This window comes from Bacillus rossius (genome assembly GCF_032445375.1).
Source record: "Bacillus rossius redtenbacheri isolate Brsri chromosome 9 unlocalized genomic scaffold, Brsri_v3 Brsri_v3_scf9_2, whole genome shotgun sequence".
Classification (NCBI taxonomy): domain Eukaryota; kingdom Metazoa; phylum Arthropoda; class Insecta; order Phasmatodea; family Bacillidae; genus Bacillus; species Bacillus rossius.
The window spans coordinates 31,428,055-31,440,383 of NW_026962013.1; the positions used below are offsets into that span (position 1 = coordinate 31,428,055).

Sequence of the window (12,329 nt, forward strand, 5' to 3'; positions counted from 1 at the left end):
GCACACGTTGCGGGGAAAGTAAGGAGCGCGCACGCGGGAGCTGAAATGCATGTCGCAGTTAAAGCAAAGGTGGACATGCTACCAATAAAAGTACCTACTCCAGAACTACGAAGGGGGAGAGTTGGTTTCGATAGCTTTTGGGCCATATCAATTTTTATAACTTATTTTATGGAAAGACTACAACTTTCATAATACCGGTAATGACTCTGTGTTATGGTCTCTGTAAGTATCTTGAAGTGTGATCTCTGCTTACGCGAAGGCAAATATTAATTATGAAACTATAAAAAATTGCTATGGAATAAAACTATGGAATAAAAAATTATGAAACAATGCTGCGTTCGGTTTATGTACCTCCCCCCTTTTTTTACAATTTAAAAAAAAAAATTTGCTCTTAAGTGAGATTTAGTATGCTTAAATTTTGAAGTCTCAGTTAGGTAACATTAGTGACAACATAATAATTTTGGATTTCAGTTTAGCTTAATGTTATTTAAAGGCATCCCTATGAATTAAACATCCACACAATAAAAACAATTGTTTATTTCAAATCGGTTAATTCATGTAACGACAATAATTTGGAATATAGGTACTTGTATTCATATGCCTTTCGTATTAAAGTCCAAACTTTATTTGTAAGTCCTAGAATGAGATAACTTACTTTTTTCCTAGCCAGAAATATCGCTTAAGGAACGCATAAATACATTAATAAATTGTGACTTCTAAACTACAGGTTGAATATATGCCATGTCAGTGAGTTCTGTTAAGAAGCGATTGGGCATTCTAGCGGCGAATTCTAGTGGCGTTTGCGGAAAATACGTATGATTCGCGTCCAGAAATTTAGTTTGAAACACAACTTGCGTGTATTTATCACGCTCGGCATCATTTTAAAGAAATATACGTTCAATTCCGTGTCCGAATTTCGCGTGTTGTAAGTATACTTGAAATCGTGAGGACACATGAATTTGCTCGTTACAAAGTTTAAATGTTACACATTTCTGGCGAGTACGGAAATACTTACAAGTTCTTTTTTCCTGCCGTCCAAGGTAAACCCAACCAATTGTAAGCTTGGAAGAAAGTTTCGTGACGCTAGCCCGCGTGGTTAAGTCATTTCCGACAGGCCTTGTAAATATAGGGCTATTATCCCATCAGGGTAAGAAAATACTGACTGCTCGATAGATTACAAATCTCATTCTTCGATCGTGTTCTCACTTTCCATTCGATTCACGTCTCGGAAATCTTGTGCGAACATGGGCAAAGCTAGTCCCACGTGTACAGTGAAAACTGATATTCCGTTTTCTTAAACACGGAAAGATAATGCACTGTGTCATTGTAATAATTAATGCCACATTCGTCGACACCAAAATTTCAGCTTCGTAGTTTCTGTGTGATTACCATTTGGATTTTAAGTATGTTAGTTACTGTTAAAGTCTGTGTCGCGTAACCTGTCCAACATTTCATTGTTCACAAAAGTACCTAGTACCATTGTGCCACTATTTACCAAATGTCACTTGCAAAGAAAAACTTTTTTTTACGAATTGTTTTGCAAACACCTCAACAGGACAATGGTAGCTAAATTTGAGACAGACAACCAGACAGAACTATATTTACAAACAAAAAAAAACTGAAGTACTTGATAAACTTAAACAATAATGACGAGAAATTACTATGTAGCCTACCTCGATCAATATATGAACTAAATGGGAAAATTAAAACTCGTCCAAATATATAGATATGTATACGTTAAAGTAACACCCAAATATGTAAGTAACCAGGTGGACCCATTTCACTCGAGCTCAAGTCACTTTTACCTCAGCTTCATCTGAATATGCTCTTGTAATTTCATGTGCATCAAAGCATAATGACTAGAGACCTGTAAAATTCGCGATTTCAAATCCCTACAGGATAGACTCCATTATCCTCTATGCACTCGTGAAAATTACATCTGCTGATTGGTTACCGACTCGTAACACCTGTTGACTGGAATGATTGTGATTCGCTAATTCTTCTGTTAAAGATTTTTCATTGGCCCAGAGTCCTTCTGATAAACTGTGGCCCAATCACTGAAGCAAAATAATGTCAAAAATTATTTGGACTATCCTATCGCGAAATGAATCTGCGAATTTTACAGGTCTCTAATAATGACAAGAGTAAACGAGAGTAGGTCACGTGCTGCTCAGACCGGTCGCTGTGCGGTGTGCAGAGCCTCAGATAAAACCCACGCGATTTGAAAACCGCCCAGGATGTCCGAGTGGTGTCCGTTTACGAAAACGCATTTAGGAATACGCCCAGGTCGGATTGGTAGTTCTGTTTCTGGATTTCGTTTCAAACTGTATTTTTTTGATGTGGCAACGTCTAATAAATCGATGAACGCCGGCTGCACGAACGAAAAAATGTCCCGTTACTCACATTGTCCCGTTACGCTCATTGTACGCTTGCATCGCATCTATCTCTCTTCCACTCGATTGGAACAACCATCGATTTGACTTTTTCGAGGCACATTAAACTTGAAACACTCCCATTCGTTTCCTAATTTTCCTATCATCGTCCTATCCCTAACAGAATAACACAGATAGGAAGAAGTTAAATAGCAAACATGTATAAAAGTTATAGTAAAAATAATCTCTTCGTTAAATTAATAAACATAATTGAATTAATGAGTGCAAATAAAAGTAAATTTATCAATTAAATTGTAGATTTCATTTCACTCCTTGTTTGTATCCATACAAAATAGTGATAATTCAATAAAAATGATTCAATTTTATTCATAAAACTATGCAAATGTTTTTTTATGACGTTGTCACGTTAAACTATCGTCCGTAAACTGACTTTACAGACAACTAATTTTTTTGTGGTAGCACGCTTGTTTTCTCTGCCGAACTTGGCTACCCGACAGCTGACCGAGTTCCCTCATACGTGTCGGCAATGTAGAGCGACACCAGAGGGGCCGGGTGTGTCGTTCCGAGAAGTCCGTGCGACGTGGCTGAAGCCGAGGAACATGCTTCTTGTAGAGTAACGGCAGCCGAGGGAATTATGAACTTACGCTACGCCAGATAAACTAAGCACTAATATACATATACCTCGTTCGTGTTTACCTTCAGACAGTAACATTTTAAAATATTATTTTTTTTAAGTAACTTCTCTACAGTAGGTGGGGTGAGTATCCCATGACTCATCAAAACGTAACGAAAATTGAAACGCCCATAAGTGGGGCACCTCATGGTGGTGATAAGGAGGAGAGGAAAAATAACAACCAAACAACAAATATAGGACCTCTGCAGTTTTTTTCGTTACCGTGTATCTTACGCTCGTGAATCACTAATGTGAACTTCCATAATATACCTACTTGATTGTTTAGTTTCAACATGAATTACTGAAGTGTGGTGTTACACTTATGCGCGTGGCGTCCATTTTTCTTTAATCTTCATTTGTATTTAACTGCTTCAGCTGTAGCCCAGGCAAAGCTTAAGAGATGAAGTTATGAAGAAATATGATGACTTTCATAAATTGCCTTCAAATGTGCAGTTAAGCAGGAGTGTACTATAAGTACATGAAAACGCATAATTGTTATACCGCACAGGCCTAATTGTGGACATATCATCCCAATCTTAAACAATATGCTTAGAAAGCATCCCGCGCAATCATATTGAACAGTAACAATAATTCCACCACGTTGTTTCAATATTTCTGCTCATGGTTTCACCTGTAGTAAACAAGACAGTGAGGTTTTGTGAGACGAATACATTTTTTTTTTGATAGAACAGTACTCGTGAAGACAGGTGATGAATCATACCTTGCCTTCTCATTGTCCCACCTTTTTACACTGCGGTCGTTCTTTTTTTTTCTGTCGACGTCGATGATAAGCTTTCCTTCTCCTAGTAAGAGCTCTAGTAAACGGGTCTGTGGTGGAGACAGGTTTGCTTCGGATCTTTTGTTTTTTCCCCCGCGGCTGTTCCTCCTGTTTCTCCTTGCTATGTAGAGAGTAGTAGCATTCGTCCATCCCTCCTTCGGGCGAGGCCCGCTCCACGAAGACCCAGAAGCGGGAACGGATAACTAGAGATCGGAAAAATTCGCGAATTCATTTCGCGACAGGCTAAAATACAAATAGTTATACCTCAGTTCTGCCTCTGCTATTGGCTCACAACTCACCTGGATGACGCTGGGCCAATGAGAAACACCCAACCAAAACTTTATCGAATCACAGGCTGCTACGTTGGGACGTCTCACAAGACAGCAGCCAATGAGTGGGTGACATTTGACCGAGTGTACGTAGAGCTATGGAGTTCTGGATTTCATACTGGAGGTCATTGAACCCGCGAATTTTTCCTGTCCCTACGGATAACGTACTCAGATATGTCAATGTGAATCACGGAACAGATGATCTGTAACGGCACACGTGAGAGGACACGAACGCGCAAGGAATAATAATAGCTGGGCAACTCCACCGGGCAAGGCGGGACGTTTTTTTTTTCTCGCAGCATTCAAACAGCGTACAACACCACGAACAATCACACTCGGCTGGATATTTTAGTTTGGTCACACGTTTCAGGGTCACGCTATAAACTTCAACGACTGTCGCAGCTCGCTGTTAGCGTCAGACTGGCGCGAAGGAATGGGATGGTCCATGACGTGGCCCGGGTGGGGGGAAGGCAGAGGGGGGGTGGAAACCGCGCGACTAGTCACATCAAAACATTCTTTCACTTTTAAAATGATCCTCGTAGACAGTAGATAGAAAGTAAAAATCTAAAATTGATAGCCACGTAAAACAACTTTCCATTGTTTAAACACATTGAAAAAAAATTCAGATTCAAAACCATGTCTGACATCATTTACGGAATAAACACGGAACATATTCATTGTACTTTATGACTTTCCTGTTATCTCAAGTCTATTTGTGCATTTAATTGAGGACCACGAGTAATACTGCCCCTTTTATTGTTGAAATTATATTTCCGCAGCACAACTTTTATAACGAACACAAAATTGTATGTCTTTAAATTTAAATAACTTGCAGTTTAAGATTGTTACTGGCTGCAGCCCCATAGCCAACTACTGCTCGGAACTTTCTTTTACAAATTTTCCAAAAGTACTGAATTAGATGTATTAATTAAATTTGATCACGAATCAAACTACCGCTTCTGTAAAATAAGTGAACCTATTATAGTTGCTTGCTTTAGTCATTCCTAAAAACTTTTACAATAATAATACAGCGTTCGCCTTTTTTATCATATCCCTACCCGAGCGAACTCAGACATAAAAATGTGAAACTTTATATACACTTTCGAATAATTCGCGTTCGTGCATCTTGAGATTTTTTTTTTCTGCTTTTGAATCAAAGGTAGGTTATATTAGATGTGTACATAAATAAAATTCTTAAAATAATTATTTCTTTACTTTTTTGGGGAGGGCAGATTTTTTTATTTTTTGCAATTATAAGTGATCGTAATTAAAAACAAAAGTGTGGTTTGGTTGAGTCAGCAACATTTAAAATAGTGCTAAATTGAATGATATTCAAAAAAATTGTGGTTTTATTTTTATTCTGACCAAGAAGCAGCACAAGCGAACGGAGCTAGCTGATCGGACGTCTGACTCCATTGCAGTGAATCCTAGTCACCCCAAACTTCGAAATGCTAGGCAGGCGTCTTTTCTTTTTTCTTCTTCCAAAGAGAAAGATGTAACGAGGAAGGCAAAGAGAGAGTTTGTGTGCGTACGAGAAGTAGAAACTAATGGCGGGAAACGTGAGATTGTCCTGGTGTGTATTCTCTCTATTGGGAGAGCTGGGTGCCCGCGGGCGCACGCAGGAATGTGAATGAGGGGTAGAAAAGTAACCCTAGCCAGATGATGGGGACGGTCGCCAGCCAAGCTGCTAGACGCACCAAGCGAAACGCTTTGCAATTTTTCTAGCATTTTTAAAATTTGGTGCTATTGAGTGGTAACTTAATAGGTAAAAAATTATGAACAGCTGATACATTCGGAATTACTTGTGTATTTAATTGTTTATTTTGGACAACAGCTAACCTTAGCTTGGTTTTTTTTGTGTTTATTACTTTGTTTAAAGTTTCCAATTCTAATCACACTGTCAGAAATTGCAAAATAATACTGACTTTTTAATGAACAATGCACCTATAATAATCAAAAGATTCATGTAGATTCAGATAACTTGATCTTCTTATAAACTATACCATATTAGAGTCTACGAGTTTTTTTTTTTGTTCTGTAGCAAACAGGGAAAACATATAAGTTCATGGAAGGAGAGTTTGCAAGTCTTTTACGGGTGTTTTCATACTCCAATATGATTATTGTAAGTTCACCTTCTAAGTAAGTAACATTAATAAGTGTCAATGTATGAAATTGTACATGTGCAAAGATCCCTGGATAATTTGTAACCAGAGTGATTCCGAAATTTAAGGCGAACATTTTTTAACAGCGCAGTTTATTTGTTCTATTATGGACTTCTATGTTCATTATTGTTCACTTAATTAATGATAGACCAGGAAATTTTGCGAATTCGTTTGACGCCAGGCTAAAATTCAAAGCCCTGCGTTTGCTCTGCCAATATTTGCTTCATTGGCTGATTTTGTTCTGGTTAGTCGCCACTACCTGATTTAGATTAATTCTCTCCTAGTTGGGCAACGTTGGCTCTCGGTTGCAGAGGGGCGTGTCCAAATAAACTGCGGTCCAATCAGCAACACATTACAAGAGTATGAAGATTTGCATTCTAGCTTGCGAACAAATGATTCCACGATATTTCCGTACCTCTGCTAATGTGTGTGGTTTTTAACAACACATTTACACATCAGAGTTGATAATCAGCGCTGTACCTGTAACTTCTTTCTTTTTATTTTTAATTAGAGACCTTGTGGAAAATAATTAAGTTAAGGAGAGGTTGGCTTGAAAGCTCAACTATCCGGTTCACGTGTCCACCGCGACAAGCGATATTTTCTCCGCCGAGGGCTACTTTTAGGGGGAAAATGTAATTTCCTGATATCCTCGAAACGATAGGTGTCTATGTTCACTTCCTGTTCCCTTGAAAAGACATGGGTGGGTCCAAATGACTGGCAGTTAATTATCTATTATTGCAAATTTTTATGTAGGCTTAAATTAAAGCATTATAAGAAATGTTTTTTTTTTTATTTTTTTAAAAAGTTTTATTGAACACCTGTCCACATTGTCCAATTTCACAGAAGAGCAAAAAAAAATATTTTTAAAACCTATATCATACACATTAATTTGTTATGAAATATGCCTAATTTTTGTGTTAGTATACTTGTTTAATTTGCTCTTATGACACATTTATGCGAATTCCTTGAGAAAAAACTACAATAATTTTTAATAGTGTTTATACTTTCTGTGGTTAATTATTAATAACGTGTGTGATATGAGAATATTCTAATTGTCACTTCGTAGTACCTATGTCAATAAGAATATGAGAAGGAAAGTAATAATTATTCTGTATTATTTCGCGGGATTATTTTTTTTTTTTCATCTGCCATATTAATATTTTGTGCGTGCAAAAAATTACAGCAATTACTGACAAATCATCCACCAACTTAACATCCAAGTTTATAACTAACATAAACCATACAAAATAATATATTGCATATAAAAAATACAAATCTAATCACATACAAACCTAAACACATTAAATATTGTTTTTAGTACAAAATATTAAAATATAATAAAATACTTAAAACAGTAAAAATATTAAATATAGTTTTAAATACAAAAAAAATCGTTAAAAACTATTTTAAAAATTTTTATGATGTAATTCTCTCACACACGTTACGTGTCTGTGAATTTAGAAAGGAAATATATATTTTTTAATAATATTTTTTTTAATATCTTAGTAGACCGTTGGTGTCTTGCATCTTGGTCGAGGCTGCACCAGAGGCGAGATGCGGTCACTGGGAAGGATTTCGACGATACAAAAATAACGGTTATGGCACAAAAACGAATTGAAAACAATACGGCGCGTTTCGGCAGCTGTCCCTCCGCGCGTGACGGAAATGGGAGAATCACTTCCTCTTTGCGGCGCTAACTGCCGCGCCCGCAGTGAAAGTCGCCCGCGCCTCGCCGATGGGAATTCTTCCTTTTCGCGTTGGCTTTCTAAACGACGCTCCGTTTGCCACGCCATTGCTCACGCACCCGCCGCGCCGTTACGCCAACTCACTTATCCACGCGCAGAAGAGAGAAAGAAATAAACGAGGAGTGAGTTTCAAACCACTGAGCATTCTTAAAAAAAGGGGGTTGTCTGTAAAGTCGGTTTACGGACGATAATTTTACGTGATAACGTCATAAGAAAACATTGATGAAAAATTTTATACTTTTTCATTCTCAAACGAACAATTAGTTAAAAAGCCCCCCTTAACTTGTTTGATATTATAGAAGATTTTCTCGGACGGTGGTTGGCCGGTTCTTGCACGCTCGGCTCAGGCGGAACATGACAATTTTTCGTGCAGGCAACCGGCGTTCATCGATTTATAAGACGTTATCACGTCAAAAAAATAATAATAATCGTCGCTTCTTGGTTAAATATTTTAGGCATGCGGAATTCTGTTACCAGGATGAACTTCACATAAAGTACACAAACAAGACGGTGTCTATTGTCCGCTGGCTTCTGTCGCACTTTGCCTTCCAACCGGATTGCATCTGATGATCATTTGAATTTTGTAATGTTGTTATTGGTTTCTTGTCATTCAGGGCGTGTCAAATCTACCTATGTATGGCCCAAGGAGAACGCAGCCTCTCCCTGAATAATAACGCCAATATTACAGGTATCCGTTAATGGATCGCAGAGCCCTTGACACGCCCTGGATGGTACCGAGCCAGTAGGTAACTATCAAGGAGGAGAAGTTTTGCCCAATCAAGAGTAACCCAGTCCAAAAGATGACATCGGTTTAGGCCAGCGGCTTTGGGAACCAGTTGCCAAGATATAGTTTGTAATTCTACAAGAAAGATATTATAACTTTGCACAGTTCATGGCTATGGTTAATTTTTTCATACATGAAATACAATTTTCAAGATGATACTGTGCATTATCGAAAATTGGCACATATTTTTTTTAATCAATGTTTAATTCAAGAATATCTTTTAAACCAATGCAAAGATAATCGAACATTCAACAATAATGAACTTTTTTTTTATTATGCTTATTAATGTGCGCAGTAAATACTGGAAAGCTAATCAGGGATAATCTAACCAACAACTTAGAGTAATTAGGGTACTAGGATAATACTCAGCAAAAATGTCCGAGGGCTATAATCTGAACCCAGTGCTACTGAGAAAATATTTTGTAGCGATACAGTTACTTTTATGTAAATGTACCAATTTACACATATCTGTATTTTTACATGATTATTTCAGTTCCATTTACAGTGTGTATGTGAATTTACTGTTACAATTATGCAGTAAAGTATAGTTCATAAAATACGTTGGAGATAGATTCCTGGTCGCCACAAACATCTAATCCTTCTGGTTTTAAAGTTTATGATGTAACCGTCTTAGCATGTGTTTTATTTTTGATGTGTAACATATTAGCTCTCGGCATACAGCATTTGGTAGGAGTAATTTCGTGAATGGAACGGAAGTCGCATGAAACGGAAATGTTTAACCACAGTGCTGCCTCTGTGGCGGATGGGGCGAAATAAAGTTCGCAAAGACAAAGGGAAACTTTATAATATTAACTGTTTAGTGAATATAAACAAGATGAGCTGTATTTTAATAAAGTTCTTTGTTGAAAATCAGGCCCAAAGACAGGGTTTAGTCATTTTTCAAGTCCTTTTCGCTCTTATCGGAGTCGTTTCATTATCTATGTAAAAAAAAATCCTGTCTGCCAATCAAATTATCCAACAGTCAACGAAGCTGCTCCAGCAGCGAATTCTTGCGACGGGTGCGGAAACTACGTGTGTTTCGCGTCCAGAAGTTAAGTTGAAAACACAATTTTCGTATATTTATCACGATCGTCATTATTTGAAAGGATTCTACGTTAAATTTCGTGTTCTAGTTTCGTATTATAAGTGTTTTGCAACATGAGAACACAAAACTTAGCTCGTTACCGATGTAAGATGTTACACATCTCTAGCGAGTACTAAAAGATTCGCTCACAATTTTTTTTTTCATAAAGCCATAACCTAAAACAGTTATTTACACGTGTGCGCTTTGTGTTTTTGTTTCAGGATGGGAGCTCCGGGGTCTACACTGTTACAAATTCTTCAGTATACGACACTCGTGGGAGAAGGCGGCCGAACTCTGCAGGAGGTGAGAAAAAAAACTAAAAATTTACGTCCTTTAGGCTTTTGGATAATCTCTCGGGGAGTCGAGACAACCAACGCCTTTCTGCTCCCCATACTTTCCCACCCGGGGGGGGGGGGGGGGAATCTGCAGGCTGATGCTGGGATGGTTCCTTACTCATAGACAGACACATGTAAATTCGCTTTATCATTCGGATAGAGGCTGGAATCATGGGCGTGTTTAGGGATTGGCAAAAGGGGGGGGGGGGGGGGGGTCATGGCTCCTCTAAAAATCTCATTAATCAGTTCAAACAGATAATGTATCGCTAGAGCCATGTATATTTCGCGAAAAGATTTCGAGACCAACCGAGTGTTAAAACACTGTAGCATCGTCTGTGACTGGTTGAGTTTCTTTCAGTTTTATTTATTTATTTATTTTCTTAGCACCCAATAGATTCAGTTGATGAGCAGTGTCTCACTGAATATAGGGCTTGTCAACATGGTGACAATTTTTATGAAATAAATATGTATATGATTACATACACTATTTCTAATATATGTACAATATATGCATTAGCTAGCATAAACGTTATATTACAAATTTCTAATACTGGATATTATGTTAAACAATGGAAATAAGTATTAATAAGCAGAGTTTGTTGAATATTAGATAAATTAGATCAATCTATTTCTAGTCCTATTCACATTAGTCACCGTAGTTCACATGATAGTTAAAATTCACTCACTTGTATTATGTTATACACTATGAACTATTTATACAGTCACAATTGATCTTTACTTTCATGCAGTTATTGTTCACATGGCACTTCATTGAGCAATACTTCTATTTACACAATCATAATGTATATACCAATTAGACTAGGGTAATGTCTTATGTCGACACACCAATCATAGCAAGTCAGTACGGAAGAGCAAACGCGTCTTGAATGGCCCGGCCGAACTGGGCGAAGTCTCTTACAGAAGGCTGCCAATCATACAGTAACAACCGACAGTGCGGGCATGCATTACTGCAGTCTAATGAGCGGTCAGATTTATCCGCCCCTGTGTGTTGCTCAATTCACGGCCACTGACTATGCACGTAGGACATAATCATAGCAGTGGTATTTTGAGTGCCTACCCTTCGTCAGTGGCACTTTTTATTTAAGAATAACAGCTTTAAAAAACACTTATGAACTCTGAGACAGCTTTCCAAGGATCATCCTTTAAAAAACTTTTTAGGGGAGGGCGTACACCCCTTTTGTCTAGGGAGTATTCCTTAACCCTACCCCATCCCCTCCAAACAGAATTAGGTCTATCAGAATAATTGTATTCTTACAGTTTCCAAATCCTGGCTACGCCTATGGCTGGAATGCGTACCATATTATACACTTAAACTGCATCTTCATTCTACCATAGGTAATTTTTGATGCATTGATGGAAGTCGTTCATATAATGCGAATGTAATAACAATAAAGATTTTCTTTATATCTAACTAGCTAATAACCCGCGGCTTCGCTGGCACTATTTCTGAGTATTGCTAAAATCTTACAGAAATGTGATTAATTCCATACAATTTTACTGATTAAATAGACAAAATAAATTGTCAGATGCATAAAATATTTATTTCATAACATAACACTTTTATAAATATATTTTTTGGAGAAGTTATGTGAAGGCCCTTTTTTTTAGTATAGATTAACTACCTAATTTTTTAACGTCTGTTTCAGAGTGGTCGAAATATATTTTACCTTGATGAAAACACACTTACGTCCTTTTCATTTCATGAGATAGACAAGGATGAATTTCGCAAACTATAAAAATTGTAGATAATATTTACTTATTTATTATTATTGGTGCCCAAAATCATTCATTACGCTTAATTAAATACGGAGTTATAATAATTAATCTTCAAAATAACTTTCCCCTTTTTTTACCCCTTAGTGGTTGAATTTCGGAAAGTATAAAACTTGTGGTGTAAGTTTTCGTATTTTCATTAGTGGTACCCAAAACCATTCATTACACTTAATTACATTCGGAGATATAATTATTAATTTTTAAAACGTACATATTTTCACCCTTTAGGGTTGAATTTCAAAAATTATAAAA

At 37.2% G+C, this 12,329-nt stretch overlaps 1 protein-coding gene across 2 annotated transcripts in view; it reads left to right on the forward strand.

The window, feature by feature from the left end:
* LOC134542931 (sushi, von Willebrand factor type A, EGF and pentraxin domain-containing protein 1) overlaps positions 1 to 12,329 on the forward strand; it is a 259,383-nt gene that overhangs the window by 115,822 nt on the left and 131,232 nt on the right. For both annotated transcript variants that reach the window (XM_063387537.1, XM_063387539.1), the window contains exon 4: positions 10,170 to 10,251. In XM_063387537.1, the coding sequence (XP_063243607.1) occupies positions 10,170 to 10,251 (82 nt within the window). The remainder of the gene's footprint in view (positions 1 to 10,169; positions 10,252 to 12,329) is intronic.